We start from the raw sequence: 23,872 nt of genomic DNA on the forward strand, positions 1-23,872 counted from the left end.
TGAGCAGTACTGCCACACTAAATGCATGCTGGTAAAAAAGTTATTTCAGATACTAATCAATTTCCATATTCAGTACAGTCCAAGCAATCACTATCTCTCCTTCTTTCTCCTGATTTACTATATAAACACACAGTTTAAGTTTTCAAACTTACATTTAATGAAATGTATTTGTCTTCATAATCCACTTCCAAGGGAACTTCGATGAGGTTTTTGAAGGCTTTCTTCATTTGCTCACCATTTCCAATAGCAAAGTAACACAAGATCAGGTTGAAGCCTGCCTTCAGGTTTGGGGATATGCTCATTATTTCTTCAAATGAAGAAATGGCATCAACGTATTGGCCAGTTTTAATAAATGCAACTCCAATATTTTCCATTATTTTTATCCTAAGTAAGAAATCGTGTTTAGGTTATATTTTTAACTACTAAATCATACTGTATTGAAAACTTGTATTTCATAAGCATGCCTCCTAGAAGAAACTCACCTCATCTGTTTGTGGGAACTAGTAATCTGGTCTAGAGCCATACGGTAGAATTTGATAGCTTTGGAATAGTTCCGTTGTTTTAAATAAATATTTCCCATATTTACCTTCAGTATACCTATCAAAAGGAGTCAATGAGTTACAACATTTTAAAAGTGTTTCAAAGTAACAGAGTAGAACATCACCTTAATAAATTTGTCTTCATTATAGGATAGCAATGTCCCTTTAAAGCTGCATTGCACAGAACTGTCTTCTGTGAATTTAACTCAAGAGAAGATGAGAGAGAAGATGAAGTAGTGATGAAACCTAGAATAGAACTATCATGTAAGATGTAGTCTGATTTTGAATAGAGGGATGAAGTGGAGATTATTTATAGTGCTCTCCAGGAAGAAACTGCAAATAAGCATATCTGAAAAAAAAAAAAAAGAAGAAACCCACCCAGTAGGAGTCTCAGAGATATGCAAAATACTAAAAGGCCAAGTCTCTTTTGACTTGGCCTTTCAGGAGGGAAAGGCCAAGTCAAAAGAGAAAAAAAATAGTAAAAGAGAAGACCACATAGCATGTGTGACATGAGAAAAATTATGTATTTGTTTTTATGTTTAGCTTAGTCTGTGGAAAGAAAAGACTTCATGAGTCAGTATAATTTAATGTGGTTTGGCTCTCCAAGTCAAAGATTATGAATATCTGTCATCTGCTCTGAGTGGCAGACATGAAAGGTGAGTTCTCTGAGTTTCAGCACCATGCAGATGCAGTCCTCACTTTGAATGCCTGACTACCAGTTTTAATTCACTTTGGGATACAACCTACCTCCATTGCTGAACATCTTATTCTTCACTATAACTTGGTAAGTAGTCAGTGCTTCAGCATACATTTCATTAGCAACATACTGACTGGCCAGATTGAGGAGAACCTATAAAAATTGGAATTACAGATTTCAAGTTAATTTTACCTTGGAACTATTGTCTTTACCACTTTTAAGCTTCCCATCTTTAATGTTCCTTTGTTCTTGCAAATCGATATAGAGGAAACAAGTTTAAAAGCTACTTATTCTAGACAATTCTTTTATTTTTGTACATAAATTACTAGCATTCAAAGTTATGCTACATGGGCCTTAGACCTAAGTAAACACAGTGCTATAATGCAAGGTTATTAAAAGATATTTATACAAGATAATTCTCAGAAACTGTGTAATTTATGACTCCCAACATGTGGAAAATGGTCTTATTGCCTGTGGTCACACAGTTTAGAAGGGGAGAATTTTTCCAAACTGTTGTTTCACAACAGAAGTTCTGTTGGTGTCAGAAAAAATAGCTCTGCATTTTTTCCACAGCTTTACTCTGACCTTCATGGTAAAATAAATTACCAGGTCTGCCTAACTCAATATATTAATTGTTAATAATTGTCTCTACAGCACTACTTGGAGTATGATTTTAAATATCTCTCAAGCATTTTTATGCATATTGTATGCGTTAAAAAAAAAAAAGTTTACTATTTGAAAACCATAGTGTAAATGTGGATACCTACCTTTAGATTCAGAAATATTACTATATCCTATTTAATGTAACACATTCTCGGTCACTTAATAGTTCAATTTAAAGGCAGCATCTTATCTTTCTTGTTTTGTTTTCTCCTCTTGGCATATTACACCCTCTAGGCTATTTATTTCTGAAATACAGGGTCTGCATCTGCTGTATTTTGATATGCAGGTTTTACATGTGAATAAATAAATGAAATACATATTCATGGAAATTCTGTTCCACTTAACGTAGACTATGTGGTTTCTCTGGCATTTGAGATTGCATGGAAATGGACTCGATGACATGAATGGATCCCCTCTGTACACTGCCAGGAGCATTACAACACAGACACACACACTTCAGGAAACACTGACATTTCTCCTCAGGTGGTTTTTTAGCAACATTCCAGTCACTGAAGATTTCTAAGCACTTACTGTGTAAGTGAGGTCTAAGTTGATACTTTCTGGGGGAGCGATTTGTTCACGTTGTCTCAACAATTCTCTTTCCTGTCTTCCAGCCTCTTTTGCTTTCTCCAGAGCCTTAAACAAAATACTAGAATTTAACAGTGCCTTGAATCTTACAGACTCATGGTGATGAAAATACATTCAAAACAAGTATGAAGAGAATACACTCATGTCTATTTTCTTTGGCTAACAGACTGCACCAACTGCCTGAAAAAAGCACTATAACTCACTGAAGTTTTAATTAGCACTAAGCACACATACAGTTATCTAAGTCTGCTTAGCTGTGTAATTATGTACCCAATTATAATTCTCTGCAGACTGGTGTCAATATCCTTTGTATAAGTAACACCTTTGGGTGTAGTAAGTGCCATTAGCAGTCCCGTGCACCTCCACAAGGATACAACGATTAAGAAAGTAACAGTTACTACTCAAGGTGGCTATTTGGAGGCAGTGGTGGAAGAAGCACTTCAAGATATAGCTTGATTCCTAGTCCTTATGATAGGAGGTCCAACTTGGCTATTTTTCAGATAATGAGTTCACAACTTTGATGACTTTTGCAGGAAAATGGATATTCTGCTGGACTTGGCAGAAACAAACATCCTATGGGACATCCAACATCCTCGGAGTTGTCTGATACAATTTACATAAGAAACAATCCCTTTGACATCAAGAGCATACATTCTTGAGCATATATGCAAGAGGCTCCGGAAAAACTAACAAAGTAGATTGGTTAATTAGCCACTACTCAGTGGCACAACAATGCTCTAACATCCTCTATAACAAAACAAATACATTCAAACTCTCCATTGGAAATAGTTCCTTATCCATGGTAACCTTTGATTATACATAGGAACCATCAAATGCTAGATAGCCTTGGCCAGAACTGTGCCAGTACAACTAATCCATCAGACCCATGTGAAGAGGTCAATGGACACAGGCAGAAGGGAATTTTTGTAACACTCAAATCTTAACAAATATATATGCCAGAAATACAGCTTCTACTTTTTTTTTTCAGCAAAGCAAGGTATCACTAAACTAGAAGAGCATAATAAATTTAGAACTAAAATTATTTTAATAATTTTAAACATTTGACTGCAAGTCATTTCAAAACATCTATCTATACAAATTACAGCAGAAATTAAGTGAAAGTCAGAAAAACTACCAATTTCAAGTCTCCACAGCTATTGGCAACACAGCTTTCTTCAACCAGTTCATTCACTTTTTTTTCCAACTGTCTCATCTTCTCTTCTAAACTAAAATAAAAATAACAATAAAAGGATTAACACTAAAGTAATGCAACTGCAAACACTAAGCTTTTACACATTATATTCTCAATAAAACAACACAATGACATATCACATGTCACAACTAACTGGTTTTCTCATCAAAGAAAGTAGTGTTTGAAACTATGCCCAGAGAAGATAGTCCAAAGATATCACATTCACACCTTAATTTGAGAACAGAGACCTAAGAAAACATAAATCCTCTTACAAGAACAGTACAGACAGGCAAATTTCACAAATGAAATTTGTTCAGAAGTAACTAGAAAACAACAGATGAGCTTTTATATCAAACACTAATGAAATGAAATATCATATTAAAAGCAATTAATTGAACCTTTATTTGCATACATAATTCTAAAGCACTGCTTGTTATCTGCAAATGCAGATTCTGACAAAAAGTTGTGGTTCTTCTAGACTTTTTCCACTGCTAAATAACCAAACATTTCAGTTGGATTCCCTATTCCTGTTTAGCTATTTGGGGAACAGAACTTTGGTATTGGAAAACTCAAGGATTTTCTGAGCGAACTCCACAAGTTGGCACCAGCCTGCAAGTTTCAGCTCATTTGTGTGGCAACAGCTACACCCAAATTTCTAAGCGAGTCAGAACTAGAAATCACTGAAATCAGATGCTCCTGAAAGTCAGCCAAACACATGCACAAATGTTTGTGGCATTATTCCACCAAGTTCAGAGTTTGGCCCCTCAAGGTTTTTGTAACTGCCTGGATGTTTTTAAACTCTATGCATGGCTGGTTTTTTGTGGCTGTTAATGCTTTGAAAGAATGTAATGCAGAACTGAACAAACCTGTCTGAAGTTTTCTTTTCCAGAGGTGAAGCAGGACCTCTTGCTTGGCCAAGAGGATCAAATGAAGAACCTGAAAAATTAACAGAGTACTGAAAACTGTAAAATAACATCTCCCTGTGGCAGCTGGTGATTTCTACAAACCATACCTCTCACAGCTGCTTTAGTGTAACCTGCAGCTTGCACTGCTGTCATTGGTCGAGAAATCCCATCCTCAAATAAAGAAGATATATTAAAATATTCTCACTAAAAGTTATGTTGTAGACAATACAGACATAATTTTTATATATTCCATATATATTATTTTAATGACAAATTGTTCATTGCATGTCAGTAAGGGTTAGAAACTACTACACAGTTATTGCTTCCAAATCTGTGCTCAAATAAAACACACATCACTACCCTCATGCTTTCTGACAGTACTATGTTCAAAAAAGGACAAATTAAAAGTGTAATAATTTGTATTAATTCAATGAACTTCTAAATACTTGTATCTAACACTTATCAAAAAAATTCATTGTTCCAAATGAATATAAAATGCAAATATTGGAACTTTTACCTGTATAGTTCCTGTCATAGGTCTCCCCATAGATGAAGTTAAAGTTGCCTTTGACTACAAAAATAAGTAAGTTGTTTGAAATTGTCATTCACAAAGCACAAGAAGCCTACATACTGTCTTCTAAACACTAAATTTTAAAAGTTGAACTAACCCTCACATAAGTTTATAGCAAAGTTCCCATTTATGTTACTCACATGCAATATACTGCCAGTTCCTGGCAGACTTAATGATGTTGAATACTTCAGTTAGCACAAATTCACAACAAAGGTTTTCTATGTATTTGGATACTGCTGTCAGCTCTTTTAAAAAGAAGTACACAGAAAATTATCTGAGGCAGCATACTTTCCATTATTAAATTATTGAAATTGCTAGCTTCAAATTGAACAAGTAATTTACACAAAATAATTCAGTAAAATTCTGTGTAGAGCTGATATAATCTGTCACTGTATTAATCTGTTAAATTATGTTTTCATGCAGATTTATTTTATCAATACATCTAAGTATACCAAAGAACACAACCAACTTTTTCTGATTCAACTAGAGATGTTTCAGAGCCTGTATTCTTCAAGACTTGATTTCACCTTAACTTCCAGAAAACTTTCCCGAGCTCAAATAACAACCTATTCAGTTTCCCCTGCAAGTGAACCCAATTAATACCCTGCACTCTAATGTCTTATGTAGCACAGAAGATTTGCAGCATGGTTCAGGAGAAAATAAAAACAACCAGTAACCTTGACCAAGTGCAAAACTGTGAATTATAACCAATAAACAGATGCAGTTCACTGGAATGAAATTCTTAATTTAGAAGGGCTCACTTTGTGCATGGAATTAAATGGTACATTTCTATTTTGTAAACGACATTTTCATTAAGGATATAACAGAACAAAAACCTGCCCCAAATCCAGTAGCTAGAGGTCTTGGACTTGATGTAGCAGGAATTTTGGCTGTCACCTGGGTGGGAAAAAAAAAAGAACCAAACAAAAAACCCCACCAATTAAAACCTGTATGTGTCAATTATTAGTGTTTCTACATAGTAAGATCTACATTAATGCTCAGTGTTTTAAAAGGTACTTACAGGGGGTCTTCTTCCATGACTTGTTCTTGCTGCCTGTTGAAAAGCTACATCATTTTCTAAATCCTAGAAAAGACAAAAAAATTAACAATTTTAAAACCACAACACCCAACTCATAATTCCACAACCTTCAGACTACTGAAAGCAGATTGGCAAAAAGTCAAAAATTCTTCACAAAATACTTGAAGATAACTGAACAACAGGGTTTACTGACAATAAATTACAGTTATATTATTTGTCTATCTTTCTTGGTATTTAGATTAGGAAATGTAAAAATTTGTTATTTTCTAAAAACACAGAGGAAAGAGAGCTAAAGTCATAAAATATAACATGAATTTCTTTTCCCATCCAAATGCTCTTATCAAATACTTAGACTCTTTCTGAATTTTGACATTAACAACTGCAAGGCAAGACATTAAAACATCTCATGTTCCTCAGGTTCTGCAGCAACTCCCATTAACTGGGTACTGGGATTTCACACAAGATGCCAAGTCTTGCTAGTGGGTTTGGACCAAATCACATCACTGGAGTGTCCCAACTCCACCAAACCAGCAGTTACCCAAAAGTGGTCTGCAGGGCTACTTTAAGACATCCCAGATGCTCTACCCAGTTGCAGAGAGACCTGCAGGATTCCATTTTTTACTGCAAGCCCCTCCAGCAGCAGCACAGTAGGAAACCAATGACCTACTGACCACCCAGGAGCCTCTTTTGTCAGAAAACTTGCTGCTGCACACAGCCTGGGAAACACCAGGCTGAATGTGCTTACAAATAATTATGATTTTATACTTCAAAAATGCTAACCATTACAGCATCTTAGATTTGTTGAGATCTTCACAAGTGCTTAGTTGGAATAGAAAGCTACCAAAGAATTAACTATTCAAGAAGATCCTGAGAACCTGATGTTTCTTGCTAAATAAAGTAAATTTTACTTCAAAGAAGTTGTAAACTTGTACATTATTGTACCCATAAATTCTTATCTTATAATTCTAAGTTAAAATCCTATGTATGGGAAAAGTGGGAAACAGCAAATATTTTACCTCTGTGTCAAACATGGGATTATAATCATTGTAGCCAGAATAGAGATCATCTTCATTATTCTCAGGAGCTGGATGCACATTTTGCATCATTTTTCTGTGAAACATGTAACATGCCAAATGTTATCTTGGTGGTTTTATATAAATATTTTAAAATGCAAAATATAAACAGCAGTAGTTTGATTAGTCATAAAAACTAGGACTCACCTATAAACAATATGAAATGGCACCCTTTCATGGATTTATACTTTTGTTTATACTTATATCAGTTATGAAAATTGTTTTAAAGGTATTTATCATTAAAACTAAATTATAATAATAATAAAAACTACTTCTAGAATAGTATCTTTCCACTGTCAGCTAACTCATGTTTGAGACAACTCATAAAGTTAGTCTTTATAGGCCAAACCATAGTAGTTAGTCTAATGAAAGGTATTTAATCTTGCTTTGAAGCTTCCCTTCCGCATTCTAAGATCAACATAGCTACAGTTATGAAGCCATTTCAATTCAAACGGGTTTTAAAAGCTAGCATTAAGGAAGCCCGGGTTCCTAAGTCTTTCTCCACCAATATTTTCCTGTCTAACACGGTGCCTTCACCTGCTGGCTTTTCACTCATGGAGGGCACACACTGAGGTATCTCACTTTGCCTGGCTACCTGTTCTCATAAAAACCTCAAGAAGGCAACGTTTGCTTTCATCGATAACATGAAGTACATGCCCTTCAGCAAGCAAGCCTCAGCCAGGTCGCAGCGCACGGTTCCTCGGCAGCGGCAGCGGGAGGATGAAGAGGATGTTCCCGTCGCTTCCCCGCCGTGCGCGGTGCCCCGCGGCCGAGCCGCTCCCAGCGCGGGTTCCTCCAGCCAGCACCCGGCGATGATGAGCCCCGGAGCGGGGACAGCTCAGGGCACGGGCGGGACTCGCCCTCCGCTCGCCCGCGGCCCGCTCCGCTCGGCGCTCAGGGCCGGGCGGCGTTGCCCGGGACACGGCGGCGCTCCCCGCATGCACCGCGGCCGGGCGGGGCGAGCCGCGGGCGGGGCCTGGCGCTGCCGGAGCCGCTGCCCCGGGCGGGCGGGCGGGCGGTGCTGCCGTAAGGGGCGGGCTGGGGGCTGGGCCGTGGCGCTCGGGGAAACGGAGAGCGGCCCCTCCTGCCAAGTAAACGGCAGGAAAAGTCCGTCAAACGCCTGAACACGTTTCCAATCCAGTCGCAATCCAAAACGTCAAATTTTCTTCCAATGAGCTGAGAAATGTGTTCTTAAAACGAAAAGGCTCAATTAAAAAAAAAAAAAAATAAGTTGTTAAAACTTCCTGTATGCCATAGCCTCTGAAACTAAATTTGAAAAATAAAAATCTCTAATGTCTTATAAAAAGATGATTCTCCCTGCCATCTTTACTACTTTCTCTTGGTATTTTGAATCCCTGACAAGTGTCAGTTGATTTGCCCACGACAAATCATTATACTCCGGAGAAAGTTTCCAATGCCTAAATGGAAAGCAGAATAGAGAAGGGATCTCTGAACACGCCTACAGTATTTTTGAGAGAGAAAACATTTTATGAAACCAATTGTAACCCCTACTGCCTTATGCCAATAGCATAAGAAAGCTGAAAAGACAATATACAGTACAGTCAGAACACCCTTTTTATGGTCAGAGATTGTGTGCATTATGCAATGTCAGAGTCTTCTGCTGCTCACCTTTCAGCCCCAAAGTCCTTTCTGAAGAGATAAGTGCAGGGGACAAGTGAAAGGTCTTTCTACTCTGGCTCCCAACAAGAGAAATAAAGATAACATAAAGAATTATTAAGACATTATCACTTCCTGCATTAACCTGTTCACATTCCATGCATGAACCACTTTCACACAGAAACTTGAGACTTGCGACCTTTGGACATGAGAATCTTTATACCAGAATTTTCTGGAGTACAAGTAGTTTGCAGAATGACAGACTTAGGGTGGGAAAAGTTTTCAGCTGCATTACTTCCCACAAATCATAAACTTAAGCATAAGAAAAATATGTACATTCATAGCCCCTCTTTTTCTGCTTGTGACTCCTCATAAACATTGAACCTGTGATTTTTAGATTTTTCTCATTGTCCCCAACTGCATTAATATGTACCTGAGCAATAGGTAGATTGTGTGGTAATAGACCTAGCTCTGCTATCCAGCTTGTCCATGCTGGGGACCTGGGCATACTGGTGCCCAGCACTGTTCTCAACCCAAATTTCTAGAGCAGTGAAAAGAAGGCACTGTGTCAAGGAGGCAGTGCATCTGATTTGTAAATGAGGTAGTGCCAAGGCAGCCCTGGAATCTGACCATGTTCCTACTGTCAGACTTCCTTACCCTCCAAAATTGGGTGTATACATTCAGAGTTAAGTGGGTCCTGGCCTGTATGGACTCTGACCATACTGGGAACATGCCCTGGCCCAGGTCCTGAGACCTTGCATTCCAGCTGCTACTTTTGACATACTCACAAGATTATGAGAGTCTCAATGACTTTGGTCATGTTTTGAAAAGCTGTGTCAATCGACAGGGTTTAGTTTGGGTTTTTTTTTTTGTTGGTTTGTTTGTTTGTTTGTTTGTTTGTTTTTGGTTTGTTTTTTGTTTTTTGTTTTGGTTGTTTTTTTGTTTTTTTTTTTTTTTTTTTTTTGCTTTTTTTCTCATGCTATGAAGTATAAATACATCTTAATACATGAAGATTTCACACAAACCCCCAAAATCTCAGGATCCTTTGTGGCAACACAGGGCCTTACTCATGGGTTGTGATCATAAGACTTCATCTAACAAGATGATGCTACAGTAAGAAAGCCTGTAATGGTGTAAGATGATGTAATTGTCTTTATTGGCTAAATCCAGACGGCAACCTAGAAAGTGATAAAAAAAACAAACAAAAAAAAACAAACCCAAAAGAGTAAATTTAGTATCTACTCTAGTCCAAGTAGCATTGTATGCTTTAAATTCCTGATCATTTTAAGTTGGATTAAACCATGACTATCACTAAATTCCTCGGATCACTCCTCTGACTGGCATCAAGTTACACACTTGTGCAGCTGAAGCAAACTGCTAATCTGATGAGGTTTTCCTTCAGTCACATCAAGACATCAAGTACCTATTCAAGACATCAAGTACCTGATCCTGAGAATTCAGTGAAAATTTAGTACAGATTAAAGAAACCATGAAGCTATATTCTGAAATAGGAATTTCTTTGCCTTTCAATACATGGTGAATCTGTCTTTTTTCAGTAGTAACTTTGCAAATAAGGACTCAGACAAACTATTCCAGGACCTACTAATTTGGGTTCAGGGGTTACTGGCCACAGTCTGCCTGTTATAATTGCTGTTAGTATGTACCTTTTGTAATCGCTGTTAGTGTGTACCTTACCCTTGCTCTGCCAGTTGAGCTGTTCATCTGATCAAACACTGATTGCTGTTTTTCTGATTTGAAAATGTAATTCTCCCACTGTAATCTTTAAAAAAGTAATTTTCTAGTACTGAATTCTGAACTGACCAGGTTTTGGGATTACCTGCTGTCATGCAGAAACCATTCAACCAGCTCGACTGTCAGAAACAGTGAAGCTGCATTTAACTGCTCCTCACAGAACTAAAGCATGTAGTCAGCATACAATTTGAAAACAAAGAACCTCATTATGAATGATACAACTGTTACAAATAATGTATATGAAACTGTAGAATGCGTGAATTGGAAGGGATCCACAAGAATCATCAAAGTGCAGCTCCTGGCCCTACACAGGACACCCCAAGGATCACACCATGTGCCCTTCTTTGTTGTACCATATGTTGTAGTTTGGGTTTGAAATGCATTTGCAACAGGAAAATCATTTTCTTAACAGGTATTTTACTATTTTTATTTTACTATTGAACTATATAATTCTATCTAGTTTTGCTGAATTGTGCTTTAGTAGTATCTACTTTACTACTATTACTTTCTTATTCCTTCAGATTGCTTCTTTAGGAATCAGAATTTTGACAATATTGATAGTATTTGCATCAGGCTATCTGCACTTTGAAAGACCACTCAAATTAACAGCACGAACTACTAAAAATAATTAAAATGATAGTTTTAATTTTAACATAATTTCAATACAACCACTAGTTGTAACACAGTATGCAAACCATTAGTTAGAACTAATAAAGTGATAAATTAAAGCTATCTTTTTAAGGCATTATACTTCATGAACCATTAGGAACGTAGTAGCAACAGATCATAGTCCATTACCAAATAAATGTACTTGCTGGTTGCTCTAGTGAACAAGTGATATATTAAACAGATCTAATACTTAACAAATGTGAACTATGCCTCTGTTTTTATTCCACACTAAAAGCTTAAGCTAGCACTCTATGTATTTTAAAAGCATACCATTCCTTTATTTTCTCCAAGGGGAATTCACATCTCCTTCATATTACACGTCACCAAGGCCAAGAGTTAGTGAGAGTTATTTCCCCTTGCTTATTACACGACCCTTTTATACCATCCTGCTTCTCCCCTGCAGTAAATCCACCCCTCTGTGGCCAGTAGCAGATTTCAGCTCCGCCCGTGGGGCAGCAGAGGAGCACACTCCATGGAAAAAGACTAAAAACATAGAGGGATCAACTGTGCAGCTCCCAGCACAAGTAAAATCTGCCTCTACACCTATTTGACTTTGAAGAAAGAATACATACGCTGGTGAGTGCATGCCTGGTGCCAGTACAAGCCCTCCTTTTCATTCCTAATGGAGCCCAAGTCCTTTCACCATATTATTGGTTGGTTATGGTTTTTGATGTTTCTGGGCTTACAGCACCTTCTGTCCTTTCCATGTGAATTGCAGAAGAGGGAGGAGAATCACTGTCCCTAACTTGTGGTGGCTGCAAGAACTGGGCCTAAAACTCTTCTGCTATTACACAAAAATTAAACTTGTACTTTGTTTTTAAGTCATATTTTCTTCCCTTGACTTACTCTTCTGAGAATTTAATTATCTATATTTTCTTTCTTTCTGGCAAACTTCTCTCTCCTCTTTTGATCTTGTTTGGACTTACCAGTGTGTCTGATCACTGCAGATGCTGGGAAATATGGCTGCGGTCATACCCTAGTTTTGATTAAGTAATGTAGAGCTATGGGGCTTTGTCACTAATATATGGATAATAACAACAACAACAACAACAACAGTAATTTAGTTCACATTTCATTGCCATAGACTTGTTTTGTTCACCCCCAGAACTAAAAGGCCCTGTAATCGTTTTTATCACAGCTGTGATTAGCTCTAAAACCCTTGCAGTAATACTCGGAACTTTTAATTCTCTGAATCCACTTGTAGATCTGCAATGGCTTTTGTCTCTTAGTCTATTGCTGATGACAAGTCTGAGGTGGTCAAATAAATACGCGTCTCAGGAGGTCAAAGAGTATAAAAATAACTGATAAGTACTTCTAAATGGAAGTGGTGGTAAAGTTGTTCTGAAGACCATTTTTTCTCAAGCCCAGGTGACATTACTTTTATGTTCTAGGAACTACCATTTTTTCTTTGAGGTAAAAACCTGAGTTCACAAAGAAAGTATGCATTGTTTGCTTCAGTTATGCTCTGTCTATACAAAGGTCTTCGTGTTTAGAACATGCCAAGTCATGCCATTTTGAATTAGTCTTCAAAGGAACAAAATTGGTACATGCTAAAACCTTAAAATGCTGCTTTCTACACCAGCCTACATAAGCCCTGAGCAGCAGCACTGGCACAGCAAGCTACACTCTTCTGTCCCACTGCCTTAAATCTTCCCATGGCCCTATTTACTGCCACTTGGCTCCACTAACACTTCCCAGCTACTGGCATATCTCAGGTTACATGGGTAGTGTTAAGGTCAGGAAGACAAGGAGATAATAGTTTGGTTTTCCATCTGCTACCCATTGAGCAGTCTTCATGAAGCCTTTAGGAATATATCGTTTTGACTTCTCCATCTCATTGTTGAATGTGATTGGAATTAGCAAAGTGCCGGTGAGCAGGCAGATGTACCAAATTATTATGTTAGCCTTATTTATTTTTCTTGGAAAGTAGAAGTTTGGTCAAAAGAACCTGAACAAACTTTCAAATGATAGCCAAAGGTTCACTGAACTTCATCAGTAACTATCAAACCTTTATTCTGGGATCGAATGTATTATTTTTCCACTGTTAGGTTTTTTGAGAAAGACAAGAAAACTTAAAAGTATTTCCTGGATATATTAAGAGTACATTAATATAATTTTTTATATTAATCAAACATTTAAAATGTCACGTTTTCTCTCCGTGCCCGGGGAGCGGGGGGGGGCGGGACCTGGGGGCTGCGGCCGGGGGAGCCGCCCCCGCCCCGCCCCGCCCCGCCCCGGCCCCGGCCCCGGCCCCGGCCCCGGCCCCCGGCCCCCGGCCCCGGCCCCGGCCCCGGCCCCCGCCACGCCCCCGGCCCCGGCCCCGGCCCCCGGCCCCGGCCCAGGGCAGGCTCGGCCCCGTGCCGGTCCCCGCCCCGTGCCCGCCCCGGCCCCGGTCAGGCTCGGCCCCGGGGCGGGGGCGGCCGCGGAGCCAATGGGCGGCCGTGACATGGCGGGAGCCGCGGGCGGGGCGGGCCCGCACGGGGCAGAGGTGTCTCATCCCGCTGCCCATCCCGCATCTCCCGGTGGCGGCGGCCGCAGGCATGGAGCCCTCGCAGGTTACAATTATCGGCAGGTAAAGCTCTCGTCGCCCGCGGGCGGGCGCAGAGCCCCGGGGAGGAGGTTCCGGCGCGGCGCCTGTAGGACGGATGCCCGGGGCGTGCGAAGGGGCTTGGGCGCCGTCTCCCGGCTCGGTCTGGCCTGCGGGGAGGGGGTTCGGGGACTCGGTGCTGGGTACGGCCCTGCCGCAGGTGTCCCCACTGCTGCGGCTGCCGGATGTGACCGCGCGGTGCTGGCTCGGGGCAGGCGGTGGGTTCTCCCCAGCCGCGGGGGCGCGCTGCTGCTGGATCTCGGGAAGTGGGGGGATGCACCTGCTTGCCTCTACTTAGAGTGCCTTTGTTTAAGCCCCTGACAGCTCTGTGCTACAAACAGCAAACAAACATCTTTACCGAAGTAAGGTACCCTTTACGTCCGAAAGACTGCTGTCCCTTTTCATTGCAATGCCTTGTGTGTGTCTAAGTGCAAGAGGAGTGGAGAAATCCAAGCACAGCTGAACGTCCTGTTAGTCAGCTGTGTCGGGAAACTCCTAAATTCGTCTTAAACACTCCTGAAGCAATATTGACTTGCCACAAAAGTCAGCAGTATTTCTGGCTTGTGTGGGAAGGCATTGTTTCTTCCTCTCATTGAGCTGAACCTAGAGTTCTTTACTTGAACAAGAGTCAGGAGGGGAGAGAGAATAGGTGCGGGATAGTAACAATCCCCTGTGCACCACTGTACCTTGGTGCTACAAGTGTGGGCTGGAGCCAGCTTTATCCACAAGACCACTCGAAGCCTCAGGATGGGAGTTTGGGTGCTGCTGTGTGATGCTGACCAAACTGGCTCCTACTGCTGGTACTCAGGGAAATTTTGTTCACTGTAGATGTGCCTGAAGGGTCAGGAGAGTTGGGCTCTTGCCTGCTGTGGCTCCTGTGGCGCTGCTGCAGGTTTTGGTAGCAGCTGTGGAAGTTGTGTGAGCAGATCTGGTTGTTAATACTTTATCACTGAGCCCAAAATGACAGTGCTTAAAGTGTCAGAAAGCGCTGTCTTAGGGTGAAATATGCTAACATCGGGTTGTGATGATGCTGTCATGTACAATGCAGTAACAGTGCAGGCCTGATATCTATCATTGACTTACTTTGTGTGCTCTGCGGTTCAAAACAAAAACCCCACAATCCTAGAAACCTGTATTAAAGCATTTTTTTGTGTTTTAAGGAAATTTAAATTAAAGTGCAATTTAGAAAGGTTATGCTACTTTGTAAAGATACTGGTAGCTCAGATATGCTTATGTCAAGTTGAAGTTATTCAAAAGCTTTTATTTTATAAATACTCATTAGCCAGGAGGCTGCAGTAGCTAACAAACCTTGACCATGCCTATTCTGTAAGTTTGTTCTGTTGCTTGCCTCAGAATTGATGAACTCTGGGCTTACTGCAGAGAAGTTGTTTATTTTTACCTTTAAAAGGTAGGTTTTGAGAGAGACCTCGCTGTCTGCTTAACAGCAGTAAATGCAAAACTTCACTTTTTTTGTCCGAATTATTTCTACTGATTCCTGCTATTTCCTGAAACTTCCTGTTTTGATCCCTTTTAAAAATATATAGTTAAACCAAAGGCTGAGCATGTTCCTGTTTTTTCTTCCTTCTTTTCTCATCTGCCCTATTACTTTATCTCTGACTTTTGCTCCCCTTTTAATGTTTTATTGGCCTAATGGCCTTGAATTTTTCAGTTCCTAGACATCACTAAAGCTTAATGCTGCAAATACAGTGATCTTGGAAGTGAGAGGAAATGCATGTAATTATCAAAACCCCCACTGTAACAATCATGGATCTTGAGTTCTGATCTTGTCTCTGTTCTGGATTTTTTTTTCCTAATTTTTTGTGATTTCAGCTTACTTAAGCTTGTGACATTGTGCCTTGGTGCTTCCATTTGAAAAGACTGCTGACTGCTACACATCTAATGAAGTTAGAATCTGTATCTCTTTAAGAGAGATAATAAAACTGTCAGTTACTATAGATTTCCTCCATGTGTTGCTCAGTAATATGATTCACCAAAAGATGTAGGCAGACTGTTCCTATGTGTATCCAGCGTGATAAAGTGCTTAATCTAAAAATAAAGGTAGTGCTAGAAGTGGCTAGGTGGAAAAATAGTATCAAACCCATGCTCAGTTAAGATTTCTTTTTTTTTTCCCTTTTCATGTGCTTGGGATACTTTCTGAATTGCTGAGGACCTGTGAGTTCAGTAGCTGGGCCTTGGGTTTTCTGATCACCTCTGAAGCAGGGTCCTGCACTCTGGGATCAGTGGACTGCTGCCTGTTCTTCAGTCTATGAGCCAAACAGATCTTTTAATTAATTAATTTATTTAAAATCTCTTAAATGTAAATGCATTAACAAGTCCAGGTTAAGATTGAGGCTGACAAAACTGTTGGTGATTGAGTCCACTGTCCTAAAGTAGTGGTTTCTCCTATTTGAATTCTGCTCTCCTTTTTCTGTTTTGTTTTGGGTTTTTTCTTTCCTGTTATTTTCATGCCAGCTTTCAGAGAACCTGTTATACACAGCCAGCAAAGAGCATTTCTCTGTTAGAGTGATTATTTCTCATCAGTATGTAACTGATCTTTTTATCAAATATCAAAGAGTCCAAGCTCTGGTTTGGTTTTTGCAATGCTTTCAAGATCTCCTTCCCCCTATTAAATGCTGGTTTATTAATTGGCTGATATATTTTTTTTTCAGTGGACTCATTGGTCGCAGCTGGGCCATGGTGTTTGCTGCTGGAGGCTTCAGAGTGAAACTTTATGATATTGCACAAGAGCAGCTAACAACTGCCCTGGAAAATATTCGGTAGGTAACCTGACTTGAAATAACTGGGGTTGGAATGAAATGGTGGGATTTTTGTAATTATGAATGAATAGCCATATCTTGTTATTTCAGAGAGCATAGATTTTAGGCTTTGAAGAAAACTTTAACTTAGAAGTACAGGTTAAGATCAGAAGATCTGTACTTCCAAGTGTAACTGACATTTCTGAAGAGAAATTTAATTTTCAGGTTATTCAAGATCTTACGTTTAAATTCAATTTTTTAAAATAATGCTTACTACCATTAGGTTATGTATAGGCTAGGTTTAAAATATATGAAGTTTTTCCACAGAATATAGATAAGAGTTTTTCCACAGAAAGGCAACAAAGATGTTTTCAAAGTGGAGGTAGGTTAAGTTGGATTGTTGAGAAGCCCTGCTACAATTATTAGCATTTTATACCTAGTTTTTAAACTCTTAAACTGGTGGTTTTGAGTCCTAGAAGAACAAGTTGCTAGTGTCATTGGTCAGTTATAGTTGAAGCAGGAAGCATCTTTAGAAGGAGTGCCAGTGTGAGGGTGTGAACATGATGTCACTCACACCAGTTGAGTCCAGGAAGCCTCCAGCCCTATTCTGTTGCCCATGGCACTGTGGCTAAAGCCTCGTGCTTTTGGTACTACAAGAGCTACAAGTTCAAGTCTTGCCTGTCTGGCCCCTCCCCCAGCCTTCAATGCCAGCAAGTTAATTATCTATTCAGTCACTCTTAACTGGATTTCTTCCAAGTATTTCTCTAACCTTCCCTTGAACTGATATAAATCCTTCTGTGGCCTCCTTACCAAAGGACTTTGTGTTCTGCACATTTACTGCTCATTGTGTGAAGAGCTGTTCCCTTGTGTTTGTTTTGAACCTGGCTCCTAAATTACGTTAATTGACCCCTAGTTCTTGTGTTAGAAGGAACATGTCTGCTTGGTCCTATGCACCCTCTTCTTGCTGGGCCTGAAAATACAGCTTTTATCTGCCTGTGAGTGAGGGTGAAAGTATATTTATAAAGTGGTTCTGTGTACAACCTTATGTTGCTGTATTGGTATTTAATGCTGGACTTCAGATGACTTCACAATTAGCACCAACCTAAATGCATCAGCTCTCCCTTCATGATGCCTAGGACTGACATGATGTCAGCTTGTGTGTCGGCTATATGGGGTGTAAGGTGCACCTGAAAAAAAGTTGTGGTGTGTTGCATCCTAATTGCTTTCTGTAACAAGCCTTAAAGCAATCAGGAGTGACTTCAGGAACCCCTTGTAGATCAGTTCAGTTGTTAGAGTTCAGAACTTAAACAGTATGTGATGTCTATTGAGATCTGCTAAAAAGGCTTGATAACAGAAAAGTGGGAAAATCTATCTCCTCTTTTTTTTCTTTCCAGGTAGATGTTAGACCAAACATCTCTGTTGCATCACGTAGATGACACAAACTTTTGGGTTTTTTCAGAGTTGCTGTCATAGTTGTAGCCACAATGAGACTCTGGGTTATTAGGTGGCAGCTTTGTGGTGTTCATTACTAAAGCCCCATATTTTTTCTTATAGCATCATGAGGATGTTAGCCTTCCAAGGATTTCAGCTTGGAAACACGAGGCATATATGTGTAATAGGATAGAGTGCTATTTAAGTGGGTCTGTACTGTTGTGTGCCTGTGTGTGTTCTCCTGCAGGAGTTCACAGAATCACCAAATGGGTAGTGTTAGAAGGGAGTACTGAAGGTCATCTAGTCCTACCTCCCTGCTCAAGCAGGGTTTTCTAAAGCTCCTTGTATCCAGACAGCTTTTGAATGGCTCCAGGAAAGAGACCCTACAATCTTTCTGGGCAAGCTGTTCCAGTGTTAGGTTAACCTAACATAAAGAAGCTCTGCCTCTTGTTCAGGTGGAACTTGCTGTATTCCAATTTCTGCCTGTTGTCCTATTGCTTGGCACCACTGAGAAGAGCCTGAATCCATTTCTTGACATCCTCCTTTAAGATGCTTATAGACATTGTTGGGGTCCCCTGTGTTGTCTCTTCTCAAGGTTGAACAGGCCCAACTCCATCAGCCTTTCCTGGTAGAAGAGATGCTCTGGCACCAAAATCATCCTCATAACCCTCTGCTGGGCCCCCTCTGGGAGCTCTGTGTCTTTGTTGTACTGGGGAGCCCAGACCTGGACACAGCACTCCAGATGTGCCTCACCAGGGCAGAGTAGAGGAGCAGGATCTCCTCCCCTGACCTGCTGGCACTGCTCTTCATCCCAGGATCCCACTGGCCTTCTTGGCCACGAGGACACTGCTGGCTCATGGACAGCTTGTTGTCCACCAGGACCCCCAGGTCCTTCTCCACAGAGCTGCTTTCCAGCAGGTCACCCCCAGCCTGTGCTGGTGCCTGGGGTTATTCCTCCCCAAGTGCAGAACTCTGCATTTGCCTTTGTTGAATTCCAGACAGTTCCTCTCACCCATCTCTCCTACCTGTCAAAGTCCTTCTGAAGGACTGCACAGACCTCTGGGGTATTGGCCACTCCTCCCGGTTCAGTGTCATCGGTCAACTTGCTGAGGAGGCGAGGAGGCACCTGCCCCTTCATCCAAGTCATTGATAGGTTAAAGGCAAGTTCAGTTGAGTGCAAGGCAGGTTTTGCCTTTTACATAAGATGATCTTAACTTATAATTAACTTGTGTATTTTGGCTATTGTAACACCAGTTAAAAAGCCGAGTTTCAGAAAAACATAGATCTTGTGACAAGAATACAAAGATACACAGTTTCTTCAACCACTGTTTTAATGATTGTCTCTATCAAGATATGGTCAAACTTCTTTGCACTCATTTCATAGCACACAACCTGCAGTAAATCACAGTGATTTACTGGTGTGGTACTTCTGTAGGAGCTGGAGCTTGAGCAGGTAATATGTGCTAACAGGAGAGCAGCAAGGGAATGTCTGTCTCATAGACCCAGCTGGTGACTGGTTCTCTGAACCTGATATAATTTGCTTTCCTTTTCCCCTCTAAATAGCAAATACTTTTTGGGAAGATTTTAGGCTTAGGGGTTTTGTGGTTTATTTTGTTTTAGTATTGGAACATATTTATTCCAGTCTAGTCTGCAGTCCACAAACTTCTAGTGTATGGAGGTATGACTTACTGGGGAGAAACTGGAGTGTGCAGATGACTATTTGTAGTTTCCCTTTTCCAAATAAAACGGGATTTGAGTAGTAAGCAACACTCACTTTACTTCTAAAAGGAGATGATACTTCTTTGATGGCAGAAGTGATAATTATTTTATGTTGTTGCCTTTTAGTCTGACCCAGAAATTCAGAACATCTCAGGGTCTGCTTTAATGGAACAACCTTTTGTTCTAATGAAGAAACAAACTAATGAACACCCTTATACCACACTGGACCTATTGAATGCATGCTCTAGTAGCCTGCCTTGGGAAATGTAATTTTTCATATCCAGCATGCTTTTTTTCTGCATTAGTGTGATTCTGGTTTGAATGCAAGGTTGCTAAATTTTGAAATAATAAGAATTAGAAAAACAAGTAGTTTCCTATTCCTGAAAATAGTCCTAAAACATAGGATGCAGAAATGCTTTAGTGCATGCCCCTCTGCCAAAAATAAATGTATGATTCTTGTAATATGTAAACTTTTCTAAGTAGTTACTGTTCTATTGTTTTAAACACAATTATTCTGCTAATAAAGACTGATTAATTACCAGGCTTACTGGCTTAGTCTTCCAGTCTGTCTTATGTGTTGCTTTGTTGTACTGTATATATCAAGAGCAAAATGCAGCTTGGCTTAGGTCTTCTTTGATAGTTTTATCTATCTCCTTTGAGGGGAGAACTTCTAAATAGATGATTCTTTTCAGAACACAGTTTGATATTGAGTGCCTGATGCTGGCACATCAAGCTTGTGCTAAATCGTAGCCTTGATTCCACCTTTTGATTTTATCTCCGCCCACCCACCGTGCCCAAAAGTGCAATTAACTAGCTAGGCAAAACTGCTTCACTTGCAGAACTAACTAGAGAACGTATTGATAGGCTTTGGAAGGGGATAGATTCCTTTACAAAGGTTCTGTCTGACTGAGTTGAAAATACCTCCAAAAGAAAATGTTTTTTCACCTCATTCCTCTGTGGTAGCCAGCGCCCATGGCAGCTGGAACAAATGATTTCAGTAAGGGTGATTTGTGTAATGACTAAAGTTGTGTTTTGAGAACAATTATGGTGCTCACATTTGCCTGGTATGCAGAGTAACAGGTTGTCCAAGGAGTCAGTGAAATCTCCTGTCCTGAAAGCTTTCAAGCTTGGCTACACAAAACCAACTTGGTCTATCCTGTCTCGGGCTAAAGATGAGTGATGTTTTGGTTTGTCCTCACCATGCCAACTACCCTCTCATTTATCAGACAGCACTACATGGTAGTGCTTTGACAGCTGAATAGTTCTAGTCTACAGCAGCTGGCTGAACTTTTGAAGAACAGGGCTGGTGTTTTCTTCTCTTCCTTTCCTTCTTGTTAGTGTGGGCAGTGTGGTTGTGATTAATTCTAGTAAGTATTTGCTGGTTGCAACTGTGTGTGCTGAATACAAGTGCCCAGTAGTGGCTGTGGATAAAGGTGAAGCAAGTGGGATGTGAACAAGATGAGTCAAGTGTTAGCATTGTTTTCAGCGTCCTTCTGTAAAGACTTTTAGAGTAGGATTTGTAACCAGAAGCATTTTCTGTGATTGGGAGTGTTCCTGTAGATTGGATACCTTATCCTGAAGCAAATACTAGCCCAGTTCCTAGAATAGTGCTGACATGGGCAGACAGGTACAACAGTAGAACTCTGGACGTAGATGAAGCATAAGCTCAAAAAGGAAGTAGTATTTTGTTATTGATGTGAATTCTTCATTCTTCAAAGACCTTACAGGTATTGAGGGAAACTCTCTGAGCTGCACATACAATACAGCTGCAGAGTGAAGCTGTGGATATGGCTGCAATGATTGCAGTCCAGGGTTTGTCTTCATTAAAAAGTCATCCAGTAGAGGTCAGTGGTGCACTGCTCTATGTACAAACCTTTGTGTCTTAATGTATGGTAAGTATCAGGGAACACTGGTTTCCCACAGTACTGCAGCAATCTAATACCCCATCGGAATATAAAGATGGTTTAGTGTTTGAAAGACTAAAATTTGTTTGTGGAACAAAACAACCAGAATGGCTATAAGTAGATTGACAAAGGGTGCAAAAAATTTCCCATGAGGGAAAGCCAAAACTGAAGTAATGCACATATTTCCTACTCCATGTTTTAACTGACTTAAATGCATAGCTAACATGAAGATTGGTTATGGTAAAAAGAATGCTTTTTGTTTAGGAATAAAAAAAAAATCAGTCCAGCCTCAAATTCCAAAGATGAAGATGGTAGTTTTGAAGGTTAACTAAGAAATGGTATTCTGAGTGCACAGTGTATTGTTAGTGATTTATGACAGAAAAGCAGAAATGCAGAATGGCTATCACTGGCACAGAAGGGAAAATATGAAACAGGAGATGGGTGCTGCAAGCTTGGGGAAGAAAAATAGAAGCTGGATCACTTAGTCTATGACTCCAGCTTTTTTGAATCCCTCAGTCACCAGTCATGTACTGTAATTTTGGTGAACCTGGGAGGATAAGAAATGTAGTATTGCAATGAGAGCGAACAAGAACTTCACCTTCTTCTTCAAAGAAGGAAGTAATTCTGATAAGATCTCCTAAAATGTAACTTTTGTTTTGTGTGTGTTTTACTTGGGCAAAAGCACCTGGGAAATGAAGTTCTAATGAATGGATAGTAAGGACCTTTTGAATTACTCATCTTGCCTCACAAGGTATGAGGGAGCCAGAAGTTTGGATTCTGTAGCTTAGGGCACCTGTTTCTTTCCAGATGAAGCACTGGCACCTTTAGTGCTAGAAGCCTTAAGTGTTGGATGAAGTTTCTGTCCAGCATGCTGTATATTCCCTCTGACCTAGAGAAAGGGAGCTGAAGATCCCTGTTTCCTATTCTTTGCCATAAATTGCTTAAGAAGTAGAAGTCTGTGCTTTTCAGCCATCTATTTGCCATGTCCTTAATTTAGTTGGTAGGAAGAAAAAAGGGTTTTTTCTTTTTCCTGCTGCTATTCATTAGGTAAATTTCCCCATGTATTCATGAGGATGAGCAGTTTTTGCTGAATAATAACCAACAGCTCAGAGGATTTCTGTCTTGAAACTGATGAAAACTGAACCGATTTAACCATGATAAAGACTACATCAAGGAGCTTTAGGTTGATTGTGATCAGACAGATTAATCCCACCTAATTTCTGTGGCCATTGTTCCTCTAAGCAGTTTATAATGGTTTTGAAAAATGGCTTACTTGTTCTGGATGTTTGAGGGCTTCAAACTATAGAGACCTTTTCTGAAGAAGGGGCATGTCCAGTCCCAGCCAGGGTGTGTCCTTGAGCATTCATTTCAAGTTTAGTAACTATTTAAATTTTTCAACACTTGTTCTGTAGTCATTAAAAAAACCTCAAAATGTAGGTTTGGTTTTTATGAAGGACTCTTGCCTGTATCGAATATATTTATTTATTTCTATACTAGTAAAGAGGTGTTCCTACAGTGAGGCTTTGTAGCAAAAGAGCTGTTTGTAAAACTACATGAAGTTTATTAAAGGGACCTTGCTTCCCATTAAATATGAGCCAAATAAACCTCTTGCTGATTGTGCACCAGTTAAAACAAATTTGAAGTGGTGACCATCTGACATCTAGGTGTAGATCTTGGAGCTGTCTGTGCTTGAAGAGAAGAAAAACCTTTGATAAGATGGGGGAGGAAGGAGAAATGACTGCAATGAACCTTTATAGTTTTGAATAGAGATGTGTGCAGTGGCATAACAAATAGTGTAGAACATGGTTTGTTAAGAAGGTTTTTTAAAAAATTAATGGTGGCTGAACAATGATAACGTGTTTAAATGTGTCTATGTTGTTTCTGTCAGCAAACAAATGAAAGAGATGGAGAAGTCGGGAGTCCTGAAAGGAGCTTTGAGTGCGGAGCAGCAGTTGGCTCTCATTAGTGTTTGTACAGACCTGAAGGCAGCAGTAGAGGGTGCTACTTTCATTCAGGTAAGCAAAGATTTGCCAGCTCATAGCAAATGGTTCAGAAAGGTGATTAAAAGCTGTGCTACGCAGTAGGTGGGCACTGGAGAGTTCAACATCATGACCCCATAAGAATATAGTCATGCTTGTTAAAGTTCTTTCTAGCCTGATGGTATTCTGGT

The 23,872-nt window shown here is 40.0% G+C and overlaps 2 protein-coding genes across 4 annotated transcripts in view; one reads left to right on the forward strand and one right to left on the reverse strand.

Annotated features, from left to right (window-relative positions):
• The window catches only part of IFT88 (intraflagellar transport 88), a 43,475-nt gene extending 35,233 nt beyond the window's left edge, over window positions 1-8,242 (reverse strand). Inside the window, exons 1-12 of one of the 3 annotated variants that reach the window (XM_071434093.1) lie at window positions 7,925-8,241; window positions 7,211-7,304; window positions 6,177-6,239; window positions 5,996-6,052; window positions 5,102-5,155; window positions 4,692-4,755; window positions 4,546-4,615; window positions 3,623-3,713; window positions 2,431-2,535; window positions 1,287-1,389; window positions 483-597; window positions 153-384 (exon numbers count right to left, since the gene is read on the reverse strand). In XM_071434093.1, the coding sequence (XP_071290194.1) occupies window positions 153-384; window positions 483-597; window positions 1,287-1,389; window positions 2,431-2,535; window positions 3,623-3,713; window positions 4,546-4,615; window positions 4,692-4,755; window positions 5,102-5,155; window positions 5,996-6,052; window positions 6,177-6,239; window positions 7,211-7,300 (1,044 nt within the window). In that variant the 5' untranslated portion in view covers window positions 7,301-7,304; window positions 7,925-8,241. Of the gene's footprint in view, window positions 1-152; window positions 385-482; window positions 598-1,286; window positions 1,390-2,430; window positions 2,536-3,622; window positions 3,714-4,545; window positions 4,616-4,691; window positions 4,756-5,101; window positions 5,156-5,991; window positions 6,053-6,176; window positions 6,242-7,210; window positions 7,305-7,924 lie in introns of those variants that run through there. The other 2 variants (XM_071434094.1, XM_071434095.1) reach the window with 2 other exon arrangements.
• Window positions 8,243-13,744: 5,502 nt separating this feature from the next.
• CRYL1 (crystallin lambda 1) overlaps window positions 13,745-23,872 on the forward strand; it is a 50,185-nt gene continuing 40,057 nt past the window's right edge. The window contains exons 1-3 of the mRNA XM_071434096.1: window positions 13,745-13,877; window positions 16,562-16,669; window positions 23,591-23,717. Of these exons, the coding sequence (XP_071290197.1) occupies window positions 13,846-13,877; window positions 16,562-16,669; window positions 23,591-23,717 (267 nt within the window). The 5' untranslated portion in view covers window positions 13,745-13,845. The remainder of the gene's footprint in view (window positions 13,878-16,561; window positions 16,670-23,590; window positions 23,718-23,872) is intronic.

This window comes from Agelaius tricolor, unplaced genomic scaffold (assembly GCF_023055355.1).
Source record: "Agelaius tricolor isolate 1412-34295 unplaced genomic scaffold, bAgeTri1.0.p SCAF_9, whole genome shotgun sequence".
In the NCBI taxonomy this organism is placed as follows: domain Eukaryota; kingdom Metazoa; phylum Chordata; class Aves; order Passeriformes; family Icteridae; genus Agelaius; species Agelaius tricolor.